Here is a 25,947-nt window from a genome sequence, read left to right on the forward strand (position 1 = left end):
GAACTTCTTCTGTTGATTGACAGTTTAGACTGATAAGCACTGGTTTTTGGTGGTGTTGCCCATAATCTTGCTTTTCAGTCAAATACTGCTTTTGACAGCTTTTTACTTATGACAAGACAAAAGCTGGCATGACTGATAAAAACAGAAATGAAAATATTTTGTAGATGCCTGTGAAGTGTACCTTCCCCTATAAAAGACCCAAAACCAGAGCTGGATGTGGTGGCGAACATCAGTAATCCCAGCTACTTGGGAAGTTGAGGAAGGAGGATTCCAAGTTTGAGGCTAGTCTCAGCAACTTAGCAAGACCCTGTCTCAAAATTTTAAAAGGGGACTGGGCATGGTGGCACACACCTGTAATCCCAGCAACTCCAGAGGCTGAGACAGGAAGATTGCGAATTCAAAGCCAACCTTAGCAAAGGCACTAAGCAACTGAGTGGGACCCTTTCTCTAAATAAAATACAAAATAGGGCAGGGATGTGGCCCATCGGTCAAGTGCCCCTGAGTTCAATCCCCAGTACAAAAAAAAAAAATTTAAAAGAGCTGGGTATGTAGCTCTGTGGCAGAATGCCTCACCTTTGGAGTGAGTTCAGACCTCATTCCAAAAACAAACAAAAACACTGAAAATGGACACTAAATAACCTTTCAGGATTTAAGTAATATCCACTAATTAAGGCCAAGGTCATGGTCTTAGTATAAAATAAACCCTCTTTTGTCACCAAGGTAAGAAATATATATGTATATATGCATTAGCTTCAGCAAGGATTATAGCAGGATCTCAATGCTGGGAGGCAGGAGAAAGAGAGATAGCAAGATCTTATTTTCACTTCTCTTTAAAGCAGTGGCTCCCAAAATTGAAGAGCTTTAAAAAAAAGCGGATTTTCAATACATTTTCTTTACTGATTCGGAATTTCCAGGGAACACAGCCCAGAAACCTGTGTGTTTTCCAGTCTCAGGAGACTGAGACTATAGCTAATGTTTATTTTAGCAAATGTTGCCCTCTAGTGGAAGAAATTATGACCTCTACTTGCCTATTTCATTTGTGTTTTAAAATTTTCTTTTTACACTGATTTGTCAGGTTGTCTTGCAATAGCTCTTTAGTGAGACAATAGCTACTTTTTTTTTAACAATAGCTACTTTTGAAGAAGGGGACATAGAAGAAAAAGTTCCTAAAGCTGGAAATGGAGATTATATTTCAAAGCTTGAGTTAGTCTCCAGGGAATAGCATCTTCATAAGCAGAGAGTTTGTTTTTTAGTGAACTCCCTGTTGCTGCTGTTTCCAAACAGACTTGGGTTCACAGGAATAATGGGAAAAATAAAACAATGAAGCAGGAGTCAGTCTCTAGTAGCAAGATAAATTTTTATCTCCTTTCTGTTCTAGTTTTTTTGTTTTTGTACCAGGGATTAAACCCAGGGGTACTTAACTACTGAGCCGCTAATATTTTATCCAGAAACAGGGTCTTGCTGAATTGCTTAGGGCCTCGAAGAGTTGCTGAGGCTGGCTTTGAACTTGTCATCCTCCTGCCTCAGCCTCCTGAGCCACTGGCATTATAGGCATGCACCACCACACCCAGCTCTGTTCTAATGTTTAATGAAAAAGCTAAAATCTGTTGCCTCTGGGAGCAGTTTGGTTCTTAGGTAAATAGAATTTTGGCTTTTCCTGTTCAAGGATGACTGGCTTTGAAAATATTGTGACACTCTTTGTCAGAATTCCTCTCTACCACAGATCCATACCCACTATGATACACACTTTCTTATATTGCAAAAGTGATTATTTCTTATTATCAAGATGACTATTGACCATTGCCATTGACTGGAAATGTGCAAATACCTGCTTTACGGGATCATCTTATGCAGCTCTTCTATGAGGTACATGTCATTAGCCTCCTTTTACAGATGATAACACTAAAATTGAGAAAGGTTAACAGCTTGGTGGCACAACATGGATTAGAAACCAGAGATCTATTTAACTTTGGAGTTCCTGAGTTAACCCTAGATGCTATAACATGTTCCACCATTAACTGACTGTTATTTTTGCCCCCGTCAACAGCATTATAACAAGGTATGATTATGGGACCTTTAAGTGTACTTAGTAGTCCAGGCTGGCATTTTTGTGGAAGACAGTCATCCCCCCATATTTGTGAGAGATTGGTTTCAGAACATCCCTACCCCTGCAAATACAAAAATTCCAAGATGCTTAAGTTCCTCGTATGGAATGGCATAGCATTTGCATATATCTTACCCTCATCCTCCTATATATTTTCAATAATCTCTAGATTGCTAATAATAGTAACATAATATAATGCTATGTCAATGCATTGTCTGGGGATTAATGACAAGAAAAAAAATCTGTCCATGTTTGGTATAGCTGCAGTTCTTTTCCAAATATTTCTATCCAAACTTGGTTGCATCCACAGGTATGGAACACGTGGATAGGAAGAGCTGGTGTACTAATAACAACCAAAAGCTTGAATATGTGGTGGTGAGGGACATTGCCTTAAATAACAGGTAAAATCTCATGATCTCATCTTGCAGTTGTGCAAAACAATGTAAAAATATATAGCAGCCATCTGCCTGAGAATAGTGAACTTTCCCCCTGCTTCCTCTAGGGACTAATTTAGGTTTATCCTGACAAGTTATTTGTTCACTAGCTTCTGAGCAGTTGTTTTTCACCCCCATTTATGCCAGGTCTAAATGCTATGTGACAAAGTGTTCAAAGTGTCACTAGTTTATATTAATAATGTCAGAGGGACAACATAACACCACTATGAAAATGGCCATCCTCTCAAAATACCTCCACTTCCTCACTGCAGGTCCCTCCTAATCCCCTGGGGTCTGACCTATTTCCACAGAACTCTCTGGAAACTTCCCTCAAATAGCTCATAAACATTCTTCCTCTTATAAATCCCAGGGACCATGCTTCATCCTTTTATCCCTGGGCCTCTCTTCAATTCAGGTATGTTAACAGTTCTTTCTTCTTGAACTTTTGCCTCTTGGATATTATTTCCTATCTTTCCTTCTGTCTCCCTGCTCTTTTTCTTCCTTCCAGACTGAGTGGTTTTTGAGTTGTAATAAGTAGGCCTTCCATGATCTCCTTCTCCTTTCTTTCTAAGAGAATTCATCCACCATATTTTATAGATTTTAAAGCAGTGCCAGGGGTGATGGCACACATCTGTCAACCCAGCAGCTCAGGAGGCTGAGGCAGGAGGATTGCAAGTTCAAAGCCAGCCTCAGCAACTTAGTGAGGCCCTGAGCAACTTAGCAAGACCCTGTCTCTAGATAAAACTTTTTTTAAAACAGGACTCAGGGTGCTGGGGATATAGCTCAGTCGGTAGAGTGCTTGCCTTGCAGGCACAAAGCCCTGGGTTCAATCCTCAGCACCACAAAATGAATAAGTAAATGGGGTTGGGGATGTGGGTCAGTTTCCCCCACCCTTTTGGCTCAGGCTTTTAAGCTCTGCTGGGTTCAATTCCCAATACAAAAAAAAAAAAAAAATTAAAGCAGAGTGGAACTTTTGCCCTAATTTATTAGTCAACTTCTTTTTGCAGACGAAGTCATCTTTGCCCCCTACAAGGATGATTACCATTCATTCACTCATTCTTTTGTTTATTCATTCATTCTTTCAACTAATATCTTTTAGGACTTCTCAGTACAAAGAGTTGGTGTCATAAGAGAATATCAGGGAATCTGCAAGTTGGTAAAGGTGATGGGACACAATGCACAGAAATGACCAAGGTACAAGGGTAACTGTGAAATGCAGAAAGATGGGAATAAACTCAGAGAAACAGAACTCTGTGGTCTAGAGCTCGGCCTGGTAGGAGGAGGAAGGGGCGATGGACAAAGCAAGGAGGCTTCGTGGAAGAAGGGATGTCTTCTTCATGGAGGACGGGACGCACCTTTTGCCAGACAGGGGAAAAGACCTTCTGAAGGGACAAGGAGGATCTGCACAAAGGCCCGGGGGAAGGAAAGCACAGGGCTCAGACTCATCAGCGAGCTCCTGCTGGGCTTCTCCACAGAGGGGCAGGGGAGGCGAAGTTGGGAGGGCAGGCAGGATGGGCCAGTGGCAGAGACCCCAAGTCAGGCTGGGTTTTGATTAGTAGGCATCAGAGTGAGACGGGTCAGGGGAACAAGCACTTGAGAGACCAAATGAAACTGTTGATGCGAGTTATTTTCATCTTAATCTAGAGCAAAAAAGGGAAGGAGACACGTTGAATGCTAGAAAAAGGCCTTGGCAGGCTGGGGTCATGGCTCAGTGGCAGAGCACTTGCCTGGCCCATGTGAGGCCCTGGGTTCGATCCTCAGTACTACATAAAAATAAATAAACAAAATAAAGATATTGTGTCCATCTATAACTAAAAAATTATATATATATATATATATATTTTTTTTTTTTTAATAAAGGAAAAGACCTTGGCAAGGCAGAATGGAAAGCATTCAACTAGTGCAGTGACTCAAACAAGAAGATGAGGAAGGAAGAATTCAACAGTTTGTCAAATGTTTACTGGGCTCCTGTCATGTTCAAGGTGCTGTTCTCACTACAGGGGACACAGAGGAGAGCAAGTGAACAGGAATGGAGGCCAGCCTTGCAAGAGAGGAAGATATGTTGGATGGTATGAACACCTCCCCAGGCTGGGCAATCATATCAGCTCTGAAAACAGTTCTTCCCCTCCTATACGCACATGCTGTTCTCATCATAAGGAAGCACTTATTTCTCCTTCTCTTGAATCTGGAGTGCCTTATGACTGACTTTGACCATAAGTGACATTCTGGGACTTCCCAGCTCAGGTCTTAAGAGGCCTAGCATTTCCATTTCCTTCCTCTTAGCCTACTCACTATTGAGGTGCTCCCTCTTAGAGCCTAGCTACCTTGATGGGAGAAGCCCAGCCCCCAGGAAGAGAATGGAGCTGCTGCGAACAGCTCTAGCTGAGCTCCTAGCTGCCAGCCATTGGGCAAGCCATCTTGGATGCTCCAGCCCGATTAAGCCTCCAGATTTCCTTAGCCTCCACCACATGCAGCAGAAAAGAAGCTCTTGGCGGAACATAGAATTGTGAGACATAGTAAAATGGCTTGTCTTGAACCATTGAGTTATGGGTGGTTTGTGCATATTATGATTTGTTGTTTGATTACCTACTGATAACCAAAACAGCTACCATAGGGCCACCTTCATTTGGTGTATGGGTAGACTTATACCCAATCTGACTCTAACCAGAGCCATGGAAAGACTCATTTCTTGTGACAAAGCCTGGAAGTATGAGGCCCAGGAGCTTCTTGTGTCTTGTGGAAGAAAGAAATTCAGAGGAAAGAAAGAAGTTGACAAGGAAATAAAAGCACAGATGCCATCAGAGAGCCCTGGATACTGTTGGGCTTCTGGTTCTAGGCTGAATTGAGAACAGCCTGCCTGGCTGCCTTTCCTGGTCAACTAAACCCTCCCTTACCCCCACTAGTTAGTTTGAGCGGGTGTTCATCACTTAACAACCCGTAGGCTCCAATTAAAATTCTGGTTCAGGATTCTCAAGAGGACTAAATTGTTTATATGACTATACCTTATCCATGATCAACCCTCCACAAAGGGTCCTATTTTTCCTCCTTTCCTTTTCCTGATGCACACCCATACCTCAGAAGGCTCTGTGGTTAAAGGGGGAATGAAAGAGAGATACCAAGTCCATAACTTCTAGGGTTTCCCTCCCCTCAGCTCTATTGTGGGCTACTTGAAGATGGGACTGTTTTATTCATGTTCCTGACTTCAGGGCTCAGAACAGGATCAAGCTCAGAAGAGGGACTTTTAAAATATGCATTGAAAGACCAAGTGATGAGATGCTGTGTGTTTCTCTGAGGCAGAAGGGAAGGATGGATAGACAGTTATGTTGAGACAGAGAAGAGGGAGGTAGAGGGCAGCCGCACAGGATGGTCTCATCTCTTCCACTCTTGGGCCTTCAAACTTCCAGGTGACACTTCCCCCATCCATACCCACCAGCCCAGGCTGCACATGCAGGCCCCCATGCTGGTGGGACACTGCTCCAGACCACGTTCTCTATCTTCTCCCATCTTTCACCCTCTTTTGCTTGTGCTGCTCTAACAGCCCAGGACCCACACTCCACACTTGCTTTGGGTCCCTCTTAAGCTCAATGTTCTTCTTGATTCTCCTCTTAAAGAGTCAGACTTCGGATCTTTCCATATGATTTTTGGTGTAATTTACTATTTCAGGTTAGGAGATCCTACTGCCTCCCCTCCTGGTCCCTTGTTTGGTTCCTTGAGTGGTTCAGAGGAATTAAGTTACCCTCCCTCAAGGGTGAAGTGTGTGTGAATGTTAGAGGTCATCAAACTTCTCAAATAATGTGGAATAGTTTTGACTTAAATCAAAGGCAGGCTTCAGGAGGCTGCATGGTATAGGGATCAAGAGCCTAACTTTAAAATCAAACTGCTGTGAGTTCAAACCCAAGTTCTGCTTGACCATTTATTAATTGTGCAAATGTAAACACATTGCTTAATCTCTCCGAGACTTGGTTCTCTAATTGTTCTGAAAATTTGAAGTAAAATATGTAAAATGCCTGTTACAAGGTAGGTGTTCTGTAACGAAGTTCCCCATGGGGAGGTGACTTTGGAGTGTGGCAGGTCACATGAAGGAGCTTGAACTTGATCAGACTATGTCACTTTCCTGCTTAAAACTTCATCAGTGCCTTTCTTTGCACTTAGAAAACCCAGGGCTTTTACTGTGACCCTGTGGGAACGGCCCCCATCATATTAGCTTCATGTAACTCCCCATCTTGGACTTACCATGTCTGAGAATAAGCAAACTCTCTAATCTTCAACTCATTTAAATTATTGCTCATAAACTAAATGTGGTGGCACATATCTGTAATTCCAGTGACTTGGGAGGCTGAGGCAGGAGGATTGCAAATTCCTGGCCAGCCTCAGCAATTTAGTGAGACCCTGTCTCAAAATTTAAAAAAAGGGCTGGGATGTAGCTCAGTGGTAGAGAGCCACTGGGTTCAATCCCAGTACCCCCCCCCCTTTTTTTTTTAAATTTCTGTTAATCAGGAATGTGTGTGCAGGAACTGTTCATGGAGTGAGGTAGGATGGGGGGTTGGGGGGAAGAAGCAAAGTATCTTTCTGCCTTTGAGTCAAAGACTGCTGCTTTGTTCTGCTTTGACTGTACATTTTTTAAAAATAAGCAATGTGGTGGATACCCAGGGTATTTTCTTAGCACCCATTTCCTTTATTCCCCTCCCTACGATTCCCTGATGGCGGTTGGTTTGGACACCTCCATTGTTTGCATGTGACTAACACCACTTTCAGCTCCTGGAAGGGTCCAGAATAGGTCAGCCGATTAGCATTCTCTATTCTGTCCCACAGTGATTGGCTCAGGAGTGAGCAAATCTCTAGTAGGTGTGGGTGTGAGGGAGCAGGAAGCCCAGCCCGGTGCCCCACTCTGCTGGGCCTGCCTTGAGAACAGAGCCCATGAAGCCCATGGCCCTGAGGGCAGAGTGGGGCCACCGGGCCATGTCTTGCCCAGAGACTGGCTCTTCTGAGTTTTTTTTTGTTATTTATTTATTTATTGTTATTGTTATTGTTGTAGTTGGACATATGCCTTTATTTTATTTATTTTTATGTGGTGCTGATGATCAAACTCAGTGCCTCGCACATATTAGGTGAGCGCTCTATGGCTCAGCCCCAGCCCCAGCCCCAGCCCCAGCCATTCTTTGAGTTTTTAAGTTGTGTGAACTAAGTTAGTTTCATGGCTTAACCCAATTTGAGATGGGTTTTCTGTCACTTTTAATAAAAAATTAAATATAGCATTTAACAACCCTGGGGATAGCTTCTAAGAATTTGAAAAGTTACCTTGATTGCAAATCACCTTACAAAACTATGAGAAAGCTGGAATGGTTATATTTATATGAGACAAACTGACATTAATATAAGGAATATTACCAAAGATAAAAGACATTTCACAATGCTAAAAAGTATCTATTTATGAATCTATTTATGAACAAAACCTCATAATCCCAAATATGTAAATACCTAAAAACAGAGCTTGAAAATACATGAAGCAAAAACTAACACAACTGATGAGAAAAGAAACAAACCCACAATTTATATTAGATTTCAATACTCTTATCAATCTGCTTATAGAACAGTAGGGAAAACTAAACTTATAAGACATGATTTTTCAACCTCCACACCACTGACCTTTTTGACCTTTTTTTTAATTGACCAGATAATTCTGTGCTGGGGGTGGGGGGCTATCCTGTGCACTGTGTGGCGTTCAGCAGCAGCCCCGGTCTCTGTTCATTTCCTAGGACTGCCCTAACAAAGTGCTGCAAATTGAATGCTTGAAACAATAAAAACTTATCATTTCACGGCTCTGGAGGCCAAAAGTCTGAAATAAAAGCTGTGGCAGGGCCGTGCTCCCCCCAAGACCTTTAAGGGAGAATACTTTGCCTCTCCCATTTTCTGGTAGCTAGTCCTAGGTGTTCCCCAGCTTGTGGCAGGGTCACTCCAGTCTCCACCTCTCTTCTGAAATGGCTGTCCTCTTGTGCATCTCCATGACCAAATTTTCCTTTTTTTTTTTTTTTTTTTTTTTTGGTACCAGGGATTGAACTCAGGTTCACTTAACCAATGAGTCACATCCCCAGACTCCTTTTAAAAAAAATATTTTATTTAGAGACAAGGCCTTGCTGAGTTGCTTAGGGCCTCACTAAGTTGCTAAGTGAAAGAAAAGTAACGCAGGACTGATCACACACACACCTGGGATAAGGACTGACCACACACACCTGGGATAAGGACTAATCACACACACCTGGGATAAGGACTGACCACACACACCTGGGATAAGGACTGATCACACACACACCTGGGATAAGGACGGATCACACACACACACCTGGGATAAGGACTGATCACACACACACCTGGGATAAGGACTAATCACACACACACACACACACACCTGGGATAAGGACTGATCACACACACACCTGGGATAAGAACTGATCACACACACACCTGGGATAAGGACTGACCACACACACCTGGGATAAGGACTGACCACACACACCTGGGATAAGGACTGATCACACACACACCTGGGATAAGGACTGATCACACACACACACACCTGGGATAAGGACTGATCACACACACACCTGGGATAAGAACTGATCACACACACACCTGGGATAAGGACTGACCACACACACCTGGGATAAGGACTGATCACATACACACCTGGGATAAGGACTAATCACACACACACACCTGGGATAAGGACTGATCACACACACACCTGGGATAAGGACTGACCACACACACCTGGGATAAGGACTGATCACACACACACACCTGGGATAAGGACTGATCACACACACACCTGGGATAAGGACTGACCACACACACCTGGGATAAGGACTGATCACACATACACACCTGGGATAAGGACTGATCACACACACACCTGGGATAAGGACTGACCACACACACCTGGGATAAGGACTGATCACACACACACACACACCTGGGATAAGGACTGATCACACACACACCTGGGATAAGGACTGACCACACACACCTGGGATAAGGACTGATCACACACACACCTGGGATAAGGACTGACCACACACACCTGGGATAAGGACTGATCACACACTCACCTGGGATAAGGACTGACCACACACACCTGGGATAAGGACTGATCACACACACACCTGGGATAAGGACTGACCACACACACCTGGGATAAGGACTGATCACACACACACCTGGGATAAGGACTAATCACACACACACACCTGGGATAAGGACTGATCACACACACACCTGGGATAAGGACTGATCACACACACCTTGGAAAAGGACTGATCACACATACACACCTGGGATAAGGACTGATCACACACACACCTGGGATAAGGACTGACCACACACACCTGGGATAAGGACTGATCACACACACCTGGGATAAGGACTGACCACACACACCTGGGATAAGGACTGATCACACACACACACCTGGGATAAGGACTGACCACACACACCTGGGATAAGGACTGATCACACACTCACCTGGGATAAGGACTGACCACACACACCTGGGATAAGGACTGATCACACACACACCTGGGATAAGGACTGACCACACACACCTGGGATAAGGACTGATCACACACACACCTGGGATAAGGACTAATCACACACACACACCTGGGATAAGGACTGATCACACACACACCTGGGATAAGGACTGATCACACACACACCTGGGATAAGAACTGATCACACACACACCTGGGATAAGGACTGACCACACACACCTGGGATAAGGACTGACCACACACACCTGGGATAAGGACTGATCACACACTCACCTGGGATAAGGACTGACCACACACACCTGGGATAAGGACTGATCACACACACACACCTGGGATAAGGACTGATCACACACACACCTGGGATAAGGACTGACCACACACACCTGGGATAAGGACTGATCACACATACACACCTGGGATAAGGACTGATCACACACACACCTGGGATAAGGACTGACCACACACACCTGGGATAAGGACTGATCACACACACACACACACCTGGGATAAGGACTGATCACACACACACCTGGGATAAGGACTGACCACACACACCTGGGATAAGGACTGATCACACACACACCTGGGATAAGGACTGACCACACACACCTGGGATAAGGACTGATCACACATACACACCTGGGATAAGGACTGATCACACACACCTGGGATAAGGACTGACCACACACACCTGGGATAAAGACTGATCACACACACACACACACACCTGGGATAAGGACTGATCACACACACACCTGGGATAAGAACTGATCACACACACACCTGGGATAAGGACTGACCACACACACCTGGGATAAGGACTGACCACACACACCTGGGATAAGGACTGATCACACACACACCTGGGATAAGGACTGATCACACACACACACACACACCTGGGATAAGGACTGATCACACACACACCTGGGATAAGAACTGATCACACACACACCTGGGATAAGGACTGACCACACACACCTGGGATAAGGACTGATCACATACACACCTGGGATAAGGACTAATCACACACACACACCTGGGATAAGGACTGATCACACACACACCTGGGATAAGGACTGACCACACACACCTGGGATAAGGACTGATCACACACACACACCTGGGATAAGGACTGATCACACACACACCTGGGATAAGGACTGACCACACACACCTGGGATAAGGACTGATCACACATACACACCTGGGATAAGGACTGATCACACACACACCTGGGATAAGGACTGACCACACACACCTGGGATAAAGACTGATCACACACACACACACACCTGGGATAAGGACTGATCACACACACACCTGGGATAAGGACTGACCACACACACCTGGGATAAGGACTGATCACACACACCTGGGATAAGGACTGACCACACACACCTGGGATAAGGACTGATCACACACACACCTGGGATAAGGACTGACCACACACACCTGGGATAAGGACTGATCACACACACCTGGGATAAGGACTGATCACACACACACACACACCTGGGATAAGGACTGATCACACACACACCTGGGATAAGGACTGATCACACACACCTTGGAAAAGGACTGATCACACATACACACCTGGGATAAGGACTGATCACACACACACCTGGGATAAGGACTGACCACACACACCTGGGATAAGGACTGATCACACACACCTGGGATAAGGACTGACCACACACACCTGGGATAAGGACTGATCACACACACACACCTGGGATAAGGACTGACCACACACACCTGGGATAAGGACTGATCACACACTCACCTGGGATAAGGACTGACCACACACACCTGGGATAAGGACTGATCACACACACACCTGGGATAAGGACTGACCACACACACCTGGGATAAGGACTGATCACACACACACCTGGGATAAGGACTAATCACACACACACACCTGGGATAAGGACTGATCACACACACACCTGGGATAAGGACTGATCACACACACACCTGGGATAAGAACTGATCACACACACACCTGGGATAAGGACTGACCACACACACCTGGGATAAGGACTGACCACACACACCTGGGATAAGGACTGATCACACACTCACCTGGGATAAGGACTGACCACACACACCTGGGATAAGGACTGATCACACACACACACCTGGGATAAGGACTGATCACACACACACCTGGGATAAGGACTGACCACACACACCTGGGATAAGGACTGATCACACATACACACCTGGGATAAGGACTGATCACACACACACCTGGGATAAGGACTGACCACACACACCTGGGATAAGGACTGATCACACACACACACACACCTGGGATAAGGACTGATCACACACACACCTGGGATAAGGACTGACCACACACACCTGGGATAAGGACTGATCACACACACACCTGGGATAAGGACTGACCACACACACCTGGGATAAGGACTGATCACACATACACACCTGGGATAAGGACTGATCACACACACCTGGGATAAGGACTGACCACACACACCTGGGATAAAGACTGATCACACACACACACACACCTGGGATAAGGACTGATCACACACACACCTGGGATAAGGACTGACCACACACACCTGGGATAAGGACTGATCACACACACCTGGGATAAGGACTGACCACACACACCTGGGATAAGGACTGATCACACACACACCTGGGATAAGGACTGACCACACACACCTGGGATAAGGACTGATCACACACACCTGGGATAAGGACTGATCACACACACACACACACCTGGGATAAGGACTGACCACACACACCTGGGATAAGGACTGATCACACATACACACCTGGGATAAGGACTGATCACACACACACCTGGGATAAGGACTGACCACACACACCTGGGATAAGGACTGATCACACACACACACACACCTGGGATAAGGACTGATCACACACACACCTGGGATAAGGACTGACCACACACACCTGGGATAAGGACTGATCACACACACACCTGGGATAAGGACTGACCACACACACCTGGGATAAGGACTGATCACACATACACACCTGGGATAAGGACTGATCACACACACCTGGGATAAGGACTGACCACACACACCTGGGATAAAGACTGATCACACACACACACACACACCTGGGATAAGGACTGATCACACACACACCTGGGATAAGGACTGACCACACACACCTGGGATAAGGACTGATCACACACACCTGGGATAAGGACTGACCACACACACCTGGGATAAGGACTGATCACACACACACCTGGGATAAGGACTGACCACACACACCTGGGATAAGGACTGATCACACACACCTGGGATAAGGACTGATCACACACACACACACACCTGGGATAAGGACTGATCACACACACACCTGGGATAAGGACTGATCACACACACCTTGGAAAAGGACTGATCACACATACACACCTGGGATAAGGACTGATCACACACACACCTGGGATAAGGACTGACCACACACACCTGGGATAAGGACTGATCACACACACCTGGGATAAGGACTGACCACACACACCTGGGATAAGGACTGATCACACACACACACACACCTGGGATAAGGACTGATCACACACACACCTGGGATAAGGACTGATCACACACTCACCTGGGATAAGGACTGACCACACACACCTGGGATAAGGACTGATCACACACACACCTGGGATAAGGACTGATCACACATACACACCTGGGATAAGGACTGATCACACACACACCTGGGATAAGGACTAATCACACACACACACCTGGGATAAGGACTGATCACACACACACACACACACCTGGGATAAGGACTGATCACACACACCTTGGAAAAGGACTGATCACACACATACCTGGGATAAGGACTAATCACACACACACACACACACCTGGGATAAGGACTGATCACACACACACCTGGGATAAGAACTGATCACACACATACCTGGGATAAGGACTGACCACACACACCTGGGATAAGGACTGACCACACACACCTGGGATAAGGACTGATCACACATACACACCTGGGATAAGGACTGATCACACACACACCTGGGATAAGGACTGATCACACACACACACCTGGGATAAGGACTGATCACACACACACCTGGGATAAGGACTGACCACACACACCTGGGATAAGGACTGATCACACACACACATTTGGGATAAGGACTGATCACACACACCTGGGATATGAAGAGGGTTCATTGTCAGGAGCCTGACAAGGCTGCTGTGGGCAGAGAGAGGGACAGCAGCAGCAACTCATCCTTGAAGGTCACCTTTTATAGGCTAGAATCACAGCTGCGCACTAGGGCGGGCTTGGTCTTGACTGACACAGCCAGCATCCCCTGATCTTGTGGAAGGCAAGTTTGTTTCTTGGGAGCAGAGACAGGCAGTCTCTTATCTCTCAGAGCGGGGACAGGTAAACTGGCATGTCCCCTTATCTTCTCAAGGAAAGAACAGGGAAACCAGGATGTCCCCATCTCAGGGGCAGGTGAGTGGTCTCCTGTCTCTCAAGAGACAATAGGGATACACCAGCTCGCCTCCAGGCCGGCAGGTTTTATCTCAGGCTACTTTCTATTTCTTGGGAATAAGAACCGTATTCATAAAGTGGGGGTGGGAGTAAGGAGTATGCTGCAATGATGCCAACACTAGTTGGCTTTGAACTCAGGATCCTCCTGCCTCAGCCTCTCCAGCCACTGGGATTACAAGTGTAGCACCACTGTACCCAGCTAAATTTTCCTATTCTTATAAGGACATCAGTCATATTGGACTAGGGACCATTCTAATGAACCCATCTGTAAAGACTGTTTTTAAATAAGGTCACGTTCACAGGTGATGGGGGTTAGGGCTTCAACATTTCTGTTTAGAGGACACAATTCAACCCACAACACTCCCCAATAGGTGTCAGTGGCACCCTTCCCAGTTGTGAAAAGCTGAAGTGTCTCCAAATGTCCCTAGGTAGCAAAACTGCTCCACTGAGAAGCACAGCTACTGGAGATGTGAATAACACCACCAACTACCTTCATCTGCTTGACACTCATAGAAAGTCATACCCACAACAAAAGAATATACACTCTCTTCAGGTGCAAAATAGACCATGTCCTAGGCAATTAGCCTCAATGTGGTAGCTATTTTGGTTTGGATATAAGGTGTCCTCCCCAAAGGTCCTATTATATTCAGAGGTAAAATGAGTGCACTGTGACAACTGTAATCTAATCTAGTTTGAATGGATTGATTGGGTGGTAACTGTAGGCCAGTGGGGTGTGGCTGGACAAAGTGAGTCACTGGGGGTGTGCCCTGGAAGGGTGAATCTTCTTTGGGGGCCTCTTTAACCCTCTCCCTTTCTCTTTCTGGTTCTTGACTCCCAAGAGCTGAGCAGCTTTCCTCCACTGGGGACTTTCTCCCTGATGTCCTGCCTCACCTTGGGCCCAAAGCAGTGGAGTCAGCCATCTATGGATTTAGACCTCTGAAACGGAGAGCCACTTTTCCTTTCCTAAGCTTAGTCAGGTATTTTGGTCACAGTGATGCAAAAGTTGACTAAAATAGTAGCCAACTTCCAAGAAGGGCTCCCCCACCCCACCTGGTATTCATATCAGGGTTGGTTCTTTGGACAAATAGAATGTGGGAAGTGATGGTGGGTCCCTCCCAAGACTGGTTTATAAAAGAAAAGCAAGAACAAGACAAATGCAAAGTTCAGAATAGTGATTTTCTTTGAGTGACAGAGGGAGATAGATTCAGAAAGGTCCCTCCCAAAAAGTGCATTTCAAAGTTATCAATGATGTCATTTTTCTTAGCTATATGGTAGGTAGAGAATGTTTATAAATATTCTTTAAACCATATATACACTTTATATGCACTTTTTTCTATGTAGATATATTTCACAATAAAAATTTAAATGTAATTTTAAACACATATATTGGACTGAACCCTGTGACTTGACCATGTGTTTCATATAAAAGGACACATTGAAAACAAAGTATAGAAAAGTTAAAAATAAAGGATGGGACTGTGGTTGTAGCTCAATGGTATAGCGCTTGCCCTACCACATGTGAGGCACTGGGTTCGATTCTCAGCACTACATATAAATAAGTAAATAAATAAAATAAAGGTCCAGCGACAACTAAAAAAAAAGGGGGATGGATGAAGTTATATCAGATATAAGTAGATAGTCATTTTATATCAGATATATGTAACCCTTGACAGAAATATTATCAGCCATGACCTTTATGAGCTAAATAGCCTAGCCACAAACTATATAAAGTAAATAATATTATTTTAATTATTATAATTCCAGAAGGTCTGGGGGCTGGGGATGTGGCTCAAGCTGTAGCCCGCTTGTCTGGCATGCGTGCGGCCTGGGTTTGATCCTCAGCACCACATACAAACAAAGATGTTGGGGCTGGAGATGTGGCTCAAGCTGTAGCGCAGTCGCCTGGCATGCGTGCGGCCCAGGTTCGATCCTCAGCACCACATACAAATAAAGATGTTGTGTCCGCCGAATACTAAAAAATAAATATTAAAATTCTCTCTCTCTCTCACTGTCTCTCACTCTCTCTTAAAAAAAATAATAATTCCAGAAGGTCTGGAAGAGAAGGTCTCATACAGTTTAGTCTCCTGTTTGTAAAGGTCTCTTTTGCATGCTGTAAAGGCATCGCTAATTGCAACCAGTGATCATGATACAGAAAAAAACTGGAAGAATTCCTGGACTGTACCACTCTCATACTTCTTGCTTAGCTGCCCAGCTCTATGGTTGGTGTGTGACCACTTTATACTCTGGAGGACCTAGCAAACACAGCCAATTTTGTTTCATTAAAATAATGAAAAAAAAAATGACGGGAACATAATTTTAAAATTTTGTTTTAAAATTCCATACCGTAAAATTTTAGTAAATAGTTCTGTGAAATTTTTTTTGTTTTAATTAGTTACACATGACAGTACAATGAAGTTCTGTGAATTTTGACAAAGGCATAAAGTCAGGATGCCGGACAGACAGTTCTCTCATCCTCAGAAATGCCTCCTACTAACACACACACACACACACACACACACACACACACACACACACGAAACGTCTCCAAACCAGGTGCATTCACACCTGCCTGGAATCCTAGTGACTCAGAAGGCTGAGACAGGAGGATCACAAGTTTAAGGCCAGCCTCAGCAACTTAGTGAGACATTCTCTCAAAATAAAGTAATAAAATGGACTGAAGATGTGCCTCAGTGGTAAAATGCCTCTGGGTTCAATTCTCAGTACCAAAAAGAAATGCCTCCTGCTATCCCTTTGGTCAAATGCTCCACACATTACCAATCCCAGAAAACCTTGATCTATCCCCAAAATCCCTGTAGTCTTTTCCAAAATGTCACATAAATGGAATCCTATGGTCTTTTGAGTTTGGCTCCCTTTACTTGGCATAATCCCTCTGAGAACACTCCAAGCTTGGGCATCTATATATAGTTCATTGCTTTTTATTGTCAAGTAACATTCAGTTGTATGGGTGTACCATAATCTGCCTATCTATGTACCCCTTCAAGGGCATTTTAGTCCTCCCTGTTTGGGGGGATTATGAATAATGTTACTGTGAACATTTATGTTTAGAGATTTTGTGTGAAGGTGCTGTCATTTTTCTTGGGTAAACACCCAGGGACCACTGGGTCACATGGTAAGTGTATGCCTGACTTTACAAAAAAACCTTTCAGGGCTGGGGATGTGGCTCAAGCTTAGCGCGCTCGCCTGGCATGCGTGCGGCCCAGGTTTGATCCTCAGCACCACATACAAACAAAGATGTTGTGTCCTCCGAAAACTAAAAAATAAACATTAAAAAAAATTCTCTCTCTCTCTAAAAACTGTTTAACTTCTTTTCAAAAATGGCCATTTTGCGGTCCCAAACCTAAGTATTGGATACTTGGCATCCTCAACAGCTTTTGGTATTTAAAGCTTAATCTTAACACATCAGTGTAAGTAAATGACAGCACGCACACTTCCAATCAAGTACATAGTATACAAAGATTCTGACAATGTAATTACTAGACAGCTATCCCTGAATCAATACTTCATCTCATTTTTGCACAAGACAGTGAAAACATCTTCATTTCGAGAATCTGTGGAAGATCTATATATCCCCAAGTAGAAACTGTACTATAAGTTAATAACTATTGCAGTGACAAAAGTTTAGACCACAAGGAAAATAAATCATCGTCTGGAGGGTTCTTAACACTTGTAAAAACAACTACTGCTTTGGATCAATGAGGAATTTTTTAAATTTAAAGATTACATAGAAAATAATGAAAATAAGAACCCCCATTCAACAGACTCATAGGTTGGACTGCTTTTATTAGTTAAAAAAAAAAAAAGTAAATTATGCTGGGGTTGTGGTCAGTGGCAGAGCGCTTGCCTAGCATGTGTGAGGCACTGGGTTCGGTTGTCAGCACTGCATATAAACAAATGAATAAAAAAAAGGCCCATCAACAACTAAAAATATGTATTTAAAAAACCCCGGTAAATTTTCCTAATTAAAAGGAAAAATTATTTCTAAGAAAAACATAATTTTTATTTTTAATTTTGAGACAGGGTCTTGCCAAATTGTCTAGGCTGACCTCGAAAAGAAGGTCTCATACAATTTAGTCTCCTGTCTGTAAAGGTTTCTTTTGCATGCTGTAAAGGAATCGCTAATTGCAACCAGCGATCATGATATGGAAAAAAAATTGAATTATTCCAGGACTGTACAACCCTCACACTTCTCGCTTAGACGCCCAGCTCTATGGTTGGTGTGTGACCACTCTATACTCTGGAGGACCTAGCAAACACAGCCAATCATCAGACAACTTTACATGCACGTGGTCAAAAGTGTGTTTTTTTTCTATTGGTTAATAGCGGTAAAGCCCACCCCACCACTTCCGTTGTGCTCCTTTAAGTAAAAGCCACAGGCGCTTCTCATCCTTTCCGCGGCAGCAAGGTGAGGTGCGCTCTGTTCTGCTGTGTGGCGAAGCAGACCCGGGACTTGGGTGGGAGGCTTTCAGCCAGCAGTGATGACATTCCAAATAAAGCACGTGTTAGACTGCTGACGCTGGTGATGCGAACTGTAGTCTGAGCCGGCTGTCGCGGCGGTGGCTGAGGAAGGGCAGGCGGGTTCACTCCCTCTGACACACTGCTGTTGCTTTTGCAGGTCTGTCCTTGCGGAGGACGTCGGATTTAATCGTTAATTTCAGCGCTTCCGCACTCCTTAATCTCTAACCTTCTCAATAAAATGATTTGACAACAGCGCTGGTGTGTGTGTGTATGTGTGTGTCTGCCTGCCTCATTGGCGACGCGTTGCCTTTGAGCCCCTGCTGCGCCTGCGCGTGGCGCCGGGGGTCAGGCTGCAGCGCCAGAGGACGTGCTCGCGCATAACTGGGGCCGCCTGCCTCTCGCTGGCGGCCCTTTTAACCGCGAGCTACATGGCCATGCCCAGGATCAGCGTCGATGCTGCTGGAGGTGGGCAGTTTAGAGGGAGGATTCAGCTGCAGTGTCCTGGGGGATGACGGACATAGCCATAGGCCCCACTGCCTAGTTTGTGTGAGTGTACCCGTTGTTTTCCTCTCCCAAATTGCATAATTTGTTGCTCCACTAAGTCCCAAGCCCTCAGTATGGGATTAGTGAGATGTGCGGGTTTAGTTGCATGCTGTGGAATGGCAAGAGGGGAGACTGATGTAGATCTTGAGCAATAGGATTTGATGGGAACTGGCTTCGGCCTGGATCTGAGTTTTAATTTCTGGCTAAGGTGTAGCTGTGATATAAAAAAGCAGGCAAGCGGCTTGACGACAGTGGGCCTAAAATTTTGGGGAAGCTAATTATCCCAAGAAACCTGAGCAACTCGGGTGACTGAAATGCTTTGTACCTAAAAGACCACGCAACCTCACAGTTCTCCAGTTGAGATCTTGCACTTGGCCTAGTGTTGAAGGGCAAATGAGATTGGGTTCTCAAAATGTGAAGTGAGGAAGAATGAGGACTCCGATTAAGTTTTGGGGGTCATTGTATTGATTGAGCCACACAAGGTCGCAAAGATGCCACATAATTGTACTGATGCTTTAGGGAAGCAGGTCTGGACCAGTTTTTCCTAAAAAACGTTCCAGTTTAACTGAGTTATTACCAAAAGAAGTCTCCTAACCTTTCAAAAAATAGTCGGATAGTTCCACCTTTAAAAAAACTCACTGTTATGTGTCTTCAGGAGGAAGCTCAAAATCATTTTGTACAACGAAGGCTTCCTCAATTATAAAGAAAAGCCAATTAGATCTTTTTATATAATTTTATCTTCTGACACTTAAAAGGACTAGTACAGTGACCATCCAGTAAATGAAGGCTACTATTGCCAGGCAGCGGCCCAAGTACCCAGCATTCTTTAATTACTCTGTCCTTATCTAAACAGGATTTAGTAGAAATAACTTAGATGCTTATCTAGTATTGACATGAGATGTTTATTTTGTGAAACAATGCAAGCTATTGTAAATCCCCACATACTATATTTTTAAGTGCAATAGGGTACAGTCCTGTAATCTCTACACAGTAGTGCATCTAGTCCTTTGCCTTTAGTTATTGCACAAAAGTTATAGACCAGTGAAAAAGACATGCGGACTCTTAAATCAGCCTACACAATGAGAAATTAGAACAGTACACTGGGTGGAATGGTCAAATAATTTAAGTCAAATGTTTTAATGGTGCAATAATCAAGGGTTCAAATATATTTTTTCAATATATTAATTTCTTTAAAGTCATGTTCAGGCAAGGTGCTGTTTACAAAACCACTATTAGCTTTGTCCACAGATGTAAGTTTTAAAAGTTATCCAAGGTAATTGACATTGGATGCAATTGAATTAAGTTTACTTCTCAAAGCAAATCATACAATTAGCCCCCAAACTTGTAAACTAAACATTAATGACACAGATGCACAAAATTAAGTTGGCAACATTAAAGAAAAGTCATATGTCTATTTTGAGACGTAGTGTTTGATGTTGAGTAAATGTTTGGTCTTGACTCTTAAAATAATTATACAGCAGTTCTCTGTTTGGCCACGAGGAAGGAACTGCCCACAAAACTCCCAGACCAATTAAATTAACAAAGCATTCAGATTCCTAAATGAAGCTTTCTGGAGTACACAGGAAATGCCAGATGAAAGACCATGGCTCTGGCTTTCTGGCTCCACCCCATCTATACTAGGGAGATACAGTCATTATGTGCACTGTTTGACTTTGTCATGTAAGCTCATGTCTCAGGAAAACAGGATTAGAAGCAAGGTGATTGTACCTCATTGGTAAAGGCTTGGGATGGTTTGATCTCATGGCTTTGCCTAACGTTCACATAAATCTCACTGTCTCCACCCCAGCTGAAAGTGTTAGTGTATGTGTTCTATGGCTACTTGCTTCCAAAATGCACAATAATCATGAAAAAAAAAAAAGTTACTATGCCTGTCTCTTTACCAACAATGAAATGGCTCACAAAATTCCACTCCACACAATACCATGTTGACATTCTGGGAGTGTGGAGGGCTGCAATTGTGTACAAAGTGTCGAGTGAAAAAGTTCCATTGCCTGAGGAAAAGCTTTGGAGGAGTTGAGGAGGCAAGGGGAAGCCTTCCAGTTGAACAGCTTTGCTCTGAATGTGCTTGTTTGCTGCCACAAAACTGGTAGACTTTTTAAAAAGCCACGATGTGAGTCACTTAACTTCTGGACCCATCATGATGTTTCTTCTGCTCTCCTTTGCCAAATCAAAGCTTTGCAGCAGGCAATCCAGACACCTGTCATGGGATGCGGGGAATGACACCTCACAGTGGAATGGGCACCAGCAGGCAGAGGGCATAAGCAGTCCTTGAAGAGACAATAGCTGTGGCACAAGGAAAGGCCAGGACCACAGCACAGATGGCAGCCACGAACCCCACACCTGGAGCTAGGTCTCATAATACTGGGAACATCTCATCTTCACCCATCACAGCTGGTCAGCAGCCTCCACAGATGGGTCTTTCAGGAGGCAGGAAGTAGAGCGAGGGTCCATGGCTGAATGCATTATAGGAATATAAACATCATCCATGTTTGGCATGACAAAAACTTTCTGTAGGGAGATATTAAAGAACAGCCATGTGGAATAATGCTTTGTTAGGCCGTCCCCCTCTTTTGTTCTGATAATTTCAGGCTTTAGACAAGTTAAAAATATATGTATATGTGAGAAAACTTTACCCACACATTCCAAACCAATTCCTCCACCATGCTTTAGTTTAGAAAAAGCCAAGGAATTACACCAGTGCATGAAGAACCCAGTATGTCAGTTCTGAAGTAGAAACACTGGATAAAATAACAAGCATTCAACAACATTAATTTAGGAGAACTAGATTAACTGCTGACAATATTTCCAAATTATGTCCAGAACACATACTCCAAGTGAATGTATTTTTATTTATTTTAAATGTTATCAACAAAATGTAAGCTAACTTTTTTTTTTTCAAACCCAAACCACACAAAGCTATCTATAAAAGAAATCCTACTACAGTTAATGCCCAAAGGATAATCTGATTGATTATAATGGTGCTTTGCTTGTTTATAAAGTAATTTTATATGTGAATTTTGTCAATGCACTCAATCCTCCATAATTACTCTTACAAAAGCATACATAAAAAACCAAGTGAGGTGCTATGGTAGAGAAAAACGGCTATCCTTCCATTTCCGAACTTGTGTTGAGTGCACCAGCATCCGATCTCTGCCCTCTTTTCCCTCCTCTTGCTTCTTGGAGTCCAATAACCCCTACTAAAAGAGATGACCCACCCACCCAAATTCCCGTGTAGGATCTAGGGATACAAGAGAAAGGAAAAAATTAACAGCATGAGAGTCTTTCTCCAAACTAGGTTCAAAGAACTTTCCCACTTGGTGATAACATAAGCTTTTTCAGAAATGGGTTATCAGTTATATTTAATCTCTAACTTAAAAAAATTTTTTTTAGTTATATTTTTATGTGGTGCCTCACACATACTAGGCAAGCGCTCTGCCACTGAGCCCCAGCCCCAGCCCTCTAACTTTTAAATAACAATATGATTTTGAAAAAATCTTAAAATATCCCATCATGAAAAGGATGCAGGTCTTCTTCAGAATGTAAAATTCATCCCAAAGTAAACAAGTTGTCTGCTAATTCACAAAAAATTGAAAGACAACTATGCTTCAAATAACTGATTAAGGAGCTGGAGGTACAGCTCAGTGGTAGAGCACAAAGCCCTGGGTTGATCCACTCACTACACCACAAAACAAAACATCTGATCAAAATATGGTGAGAATGGCTCATTCCAAGGCCTCAGCTACACTGCATTATGTCTGATGGCAGAATACAGAAAACAGGCGTGGAGAATGCACTCTGGCTGAGCAAACTCCAAGGATGTAGAAGATATCTGGAGGGGGGCCTGATTCCTCTTGGACTCCCAGGGTATTTGGTCCCTAGGACATGGAAGGGTTTCCACAAATGTTCGTTGAACTGAACAAACTGAGCAAGGTATGAATACCACACCAGGGCAGAGAGCGACTTCCCCAAAGGCAGCCAGGTGTTGCCAGCTGGTCAATTCCAAACTTTACACGGGAAGGACAAAGTCCAGAGAGTCCCAACTGGCTTACTGGTACAAGATGTCATCATTTGGCTCTCTGACCCACATCTAGGTCTCTTCTGAAGACTATTTAGTAATGTTCTGTGAATATGCCTCAGGGCTTTTGAAACTGTACTTTTTTTTTTTTTTTAAGTAGATGGACACAATACCTTTATTTTGTTTGTTTATTTTTATGTGGTGCTAAAGATCGAACCCAATGCCTCACATGTGCTAGGCAAGAGCTCTACCACTGAGCTATAGCCCCAGCTCTTGAGACTGTACTTTTGAAAATGGTTATTAATTGCTTTTAAGTAATAAAATAATTTTTGGAAAAATGGTAACAAAATATACTATCATGAAAAGAAAGTAGTCTTTTTCAAAAGGTGAAATTCATCACAAAGTAAACAACTCCTTTGCTAATCCACAAAGTCCTGAAGGACAACTGTGCTTTAAAGTATTATTGAGGATTGAGTATTACTGAGGATTCAGTGCACTGCAAAAATTCACACATAAAATTATCTTATAAATGAAGCACTGTTTTATGCCCATGTTTAATCATATGTGTTGTCTCTGGGATGAAGGTCCAAACTAAGTAGTTTGTTTTATTTTCTCATTTTTGGTCCCAGGGATTGAACTCAGGGGCACTTAACCACTGAGCCTATCTCCAGTCCTTTTTTTTTTTTTTGAGCAAAGTTGTTTAGGGCCTTGCTAAATTGCAGACTCTGGCCTTGAATTGTGATCCTCCTGCCTCAGCCTTGGGATTATAGACACGTGTTGACATGTCCAATAGGTCCATGGTTTTCACTGGATTCTCAAAAGACCCAGAAGAAGTGAGTTCAGGACCTCTGTTCTACCCAGAGCTTTCATACTTGGAGTGAAACACAGATAACACTGTGGGTTTACCTGAAACTCTTGCTCTAGTTTCTTCTCTATCCAGTCTGTCACATGAACTAAAGTCACTTCTCTCTCTCCAAGTTTTGGCCTAGCTTTCAGCTCCACATAGGGCGGCTTCCGGAAACCATACCTTTTTGAAGAAAACAAGTAATAACCACATTTAGAAGCAGAGAAAAGAAGTAGACAAGCACTAATGGCAAGCACTCCTCATTCACATGGGACTTTATTACTACTTGAAGTGCTCTCTTATTCTGAGAATCCCTTCTAAAGCCAATTCAGCACAGCAAGAGTGAATTGTGAGTTGCCTGTGTCCTCTGGACAGGGCTATGATGGATTTAGATCAGTTTTGATGCAATGGGAAAGCCAGGAAGCATAAGTCCATGATCTGGGAATTCTTTTGTGGTTTTTGTTTTCCCCTCAAATAGTAATTTGTTAAATTTTCATAAAATAAGATAATGTATATTACAAAAGCTAAAACATAAGGGTGTAAACTGGAACTTAAAAGACATAGCCTTTCTTTGAATGTCATCTCCAAGAAAGGAGTGGGGTCAATTTTCCTCCTATCTTCCTAAGCATGCGTAGACAGAGGACATTCTATAACCTGCTTCTTCTCCCCACACTCCACACTGTGTATTTTATGGCCTCCTGGGAAGCAGACTGGCACTCAGAACTGTTAGCAAAGTAGACAAGACACTGTGTGCTATCATACTACCTAAGGATGTTAATCTGTCATGAGCCAGTGACTTAGAAATACAATGTCAAATTGCTACAAACATTTCTAAGTGCTCTCCCTATCTTTACTTATCTCTGCGGTTCCACAGCAGAGAGTTCAGCACTGGAGCAGTGATGGGCAACACTAGCTGAGAGGCCTTTATTTTGTCCCTTACTGAGCAGTGCCATTTATAATTGCTAAATCTAAAAGGCTGGCAGTAAGGAGAAGAAATATTTTACTAACTCATTGTTTAAAAAGAAATATTTCTAAATGATAAGATTATGGGCTTTTATTTTTTGTCTTTTCATCATACTCATTTTTCAATTTCTCTCTACTTAACCATATGACTTATAGAAAATAAAATCTAAAAAGGTGTTAACTTATCCTGGATAACACCAGTGTTATCATTCCTCCTCTGATTATTTCTACAGAGCCTCCTGGATACAATGGATATGCACAGCATGCTGGTTTCCCTCTGGGATGGATCACAGTTATAGTTTTACTAAGAGTGTAGTTTATGATACAATGCAGTTCCTTCTGCAATTACTGTATATACTATACCTACTGTATAGGATTTAGATTGCAAAATTTTTAAAAAACTTTTATTTATTTTTATGTGGTGCTGAGGCTCGAACCCAGCACTT

The 25,947-nt window shown here is 43.5% G+C and overlaps 1 protein-coding gene across 3 annotated transcripts in view; it reads right to left on the reverse strand.

The window, feature by feature from the left end:
- Positions 1 to 20,766: 20,766 nt before the first annotated feature.
- TEX2 (testis expressed 2) overlaps positions 20,767 to 25,947 on the reverse strand; it is a 112,009-nt gene continuing 106,828 nt past the window's right edge. For all 3 annotated transcript variants that reach the window (XM_081271714.1, XM_081271712.1, XM_081271713.1), the window contains 3 exons: positions 24,601 to 24,721; positions 21,001 to 22,187; positions 20,767 to 20,965 (listed from right to left, as the gene is read on the reverse strand). In XM_081271714.1, coding sequence (XP_081127840.1) covers positions 22,065 to 22,187; positions 24,601 to 24,721 — 244 coding nt within the window. In that variant the 3' untranslated portion in view covers positions 20,767 to 20,965; positions 21,001 to 22,064. The remainder of the gene's footprint in view (positions 20,966 to 21,000; positions 22,188 to 24,600; positions 24,722 to 25,947) is intronic.

This window comes from Spermophilus citellus (assembly GCF_964194105.1).
Source record: "Spermophilus citellus genome assembly, chromosome: 17".
NCBI lineage: Eukaryota > Metazoa > Chordata > Mammalia > Rodentia > Sciuridae > Spermophilus > Spermophilus citellus.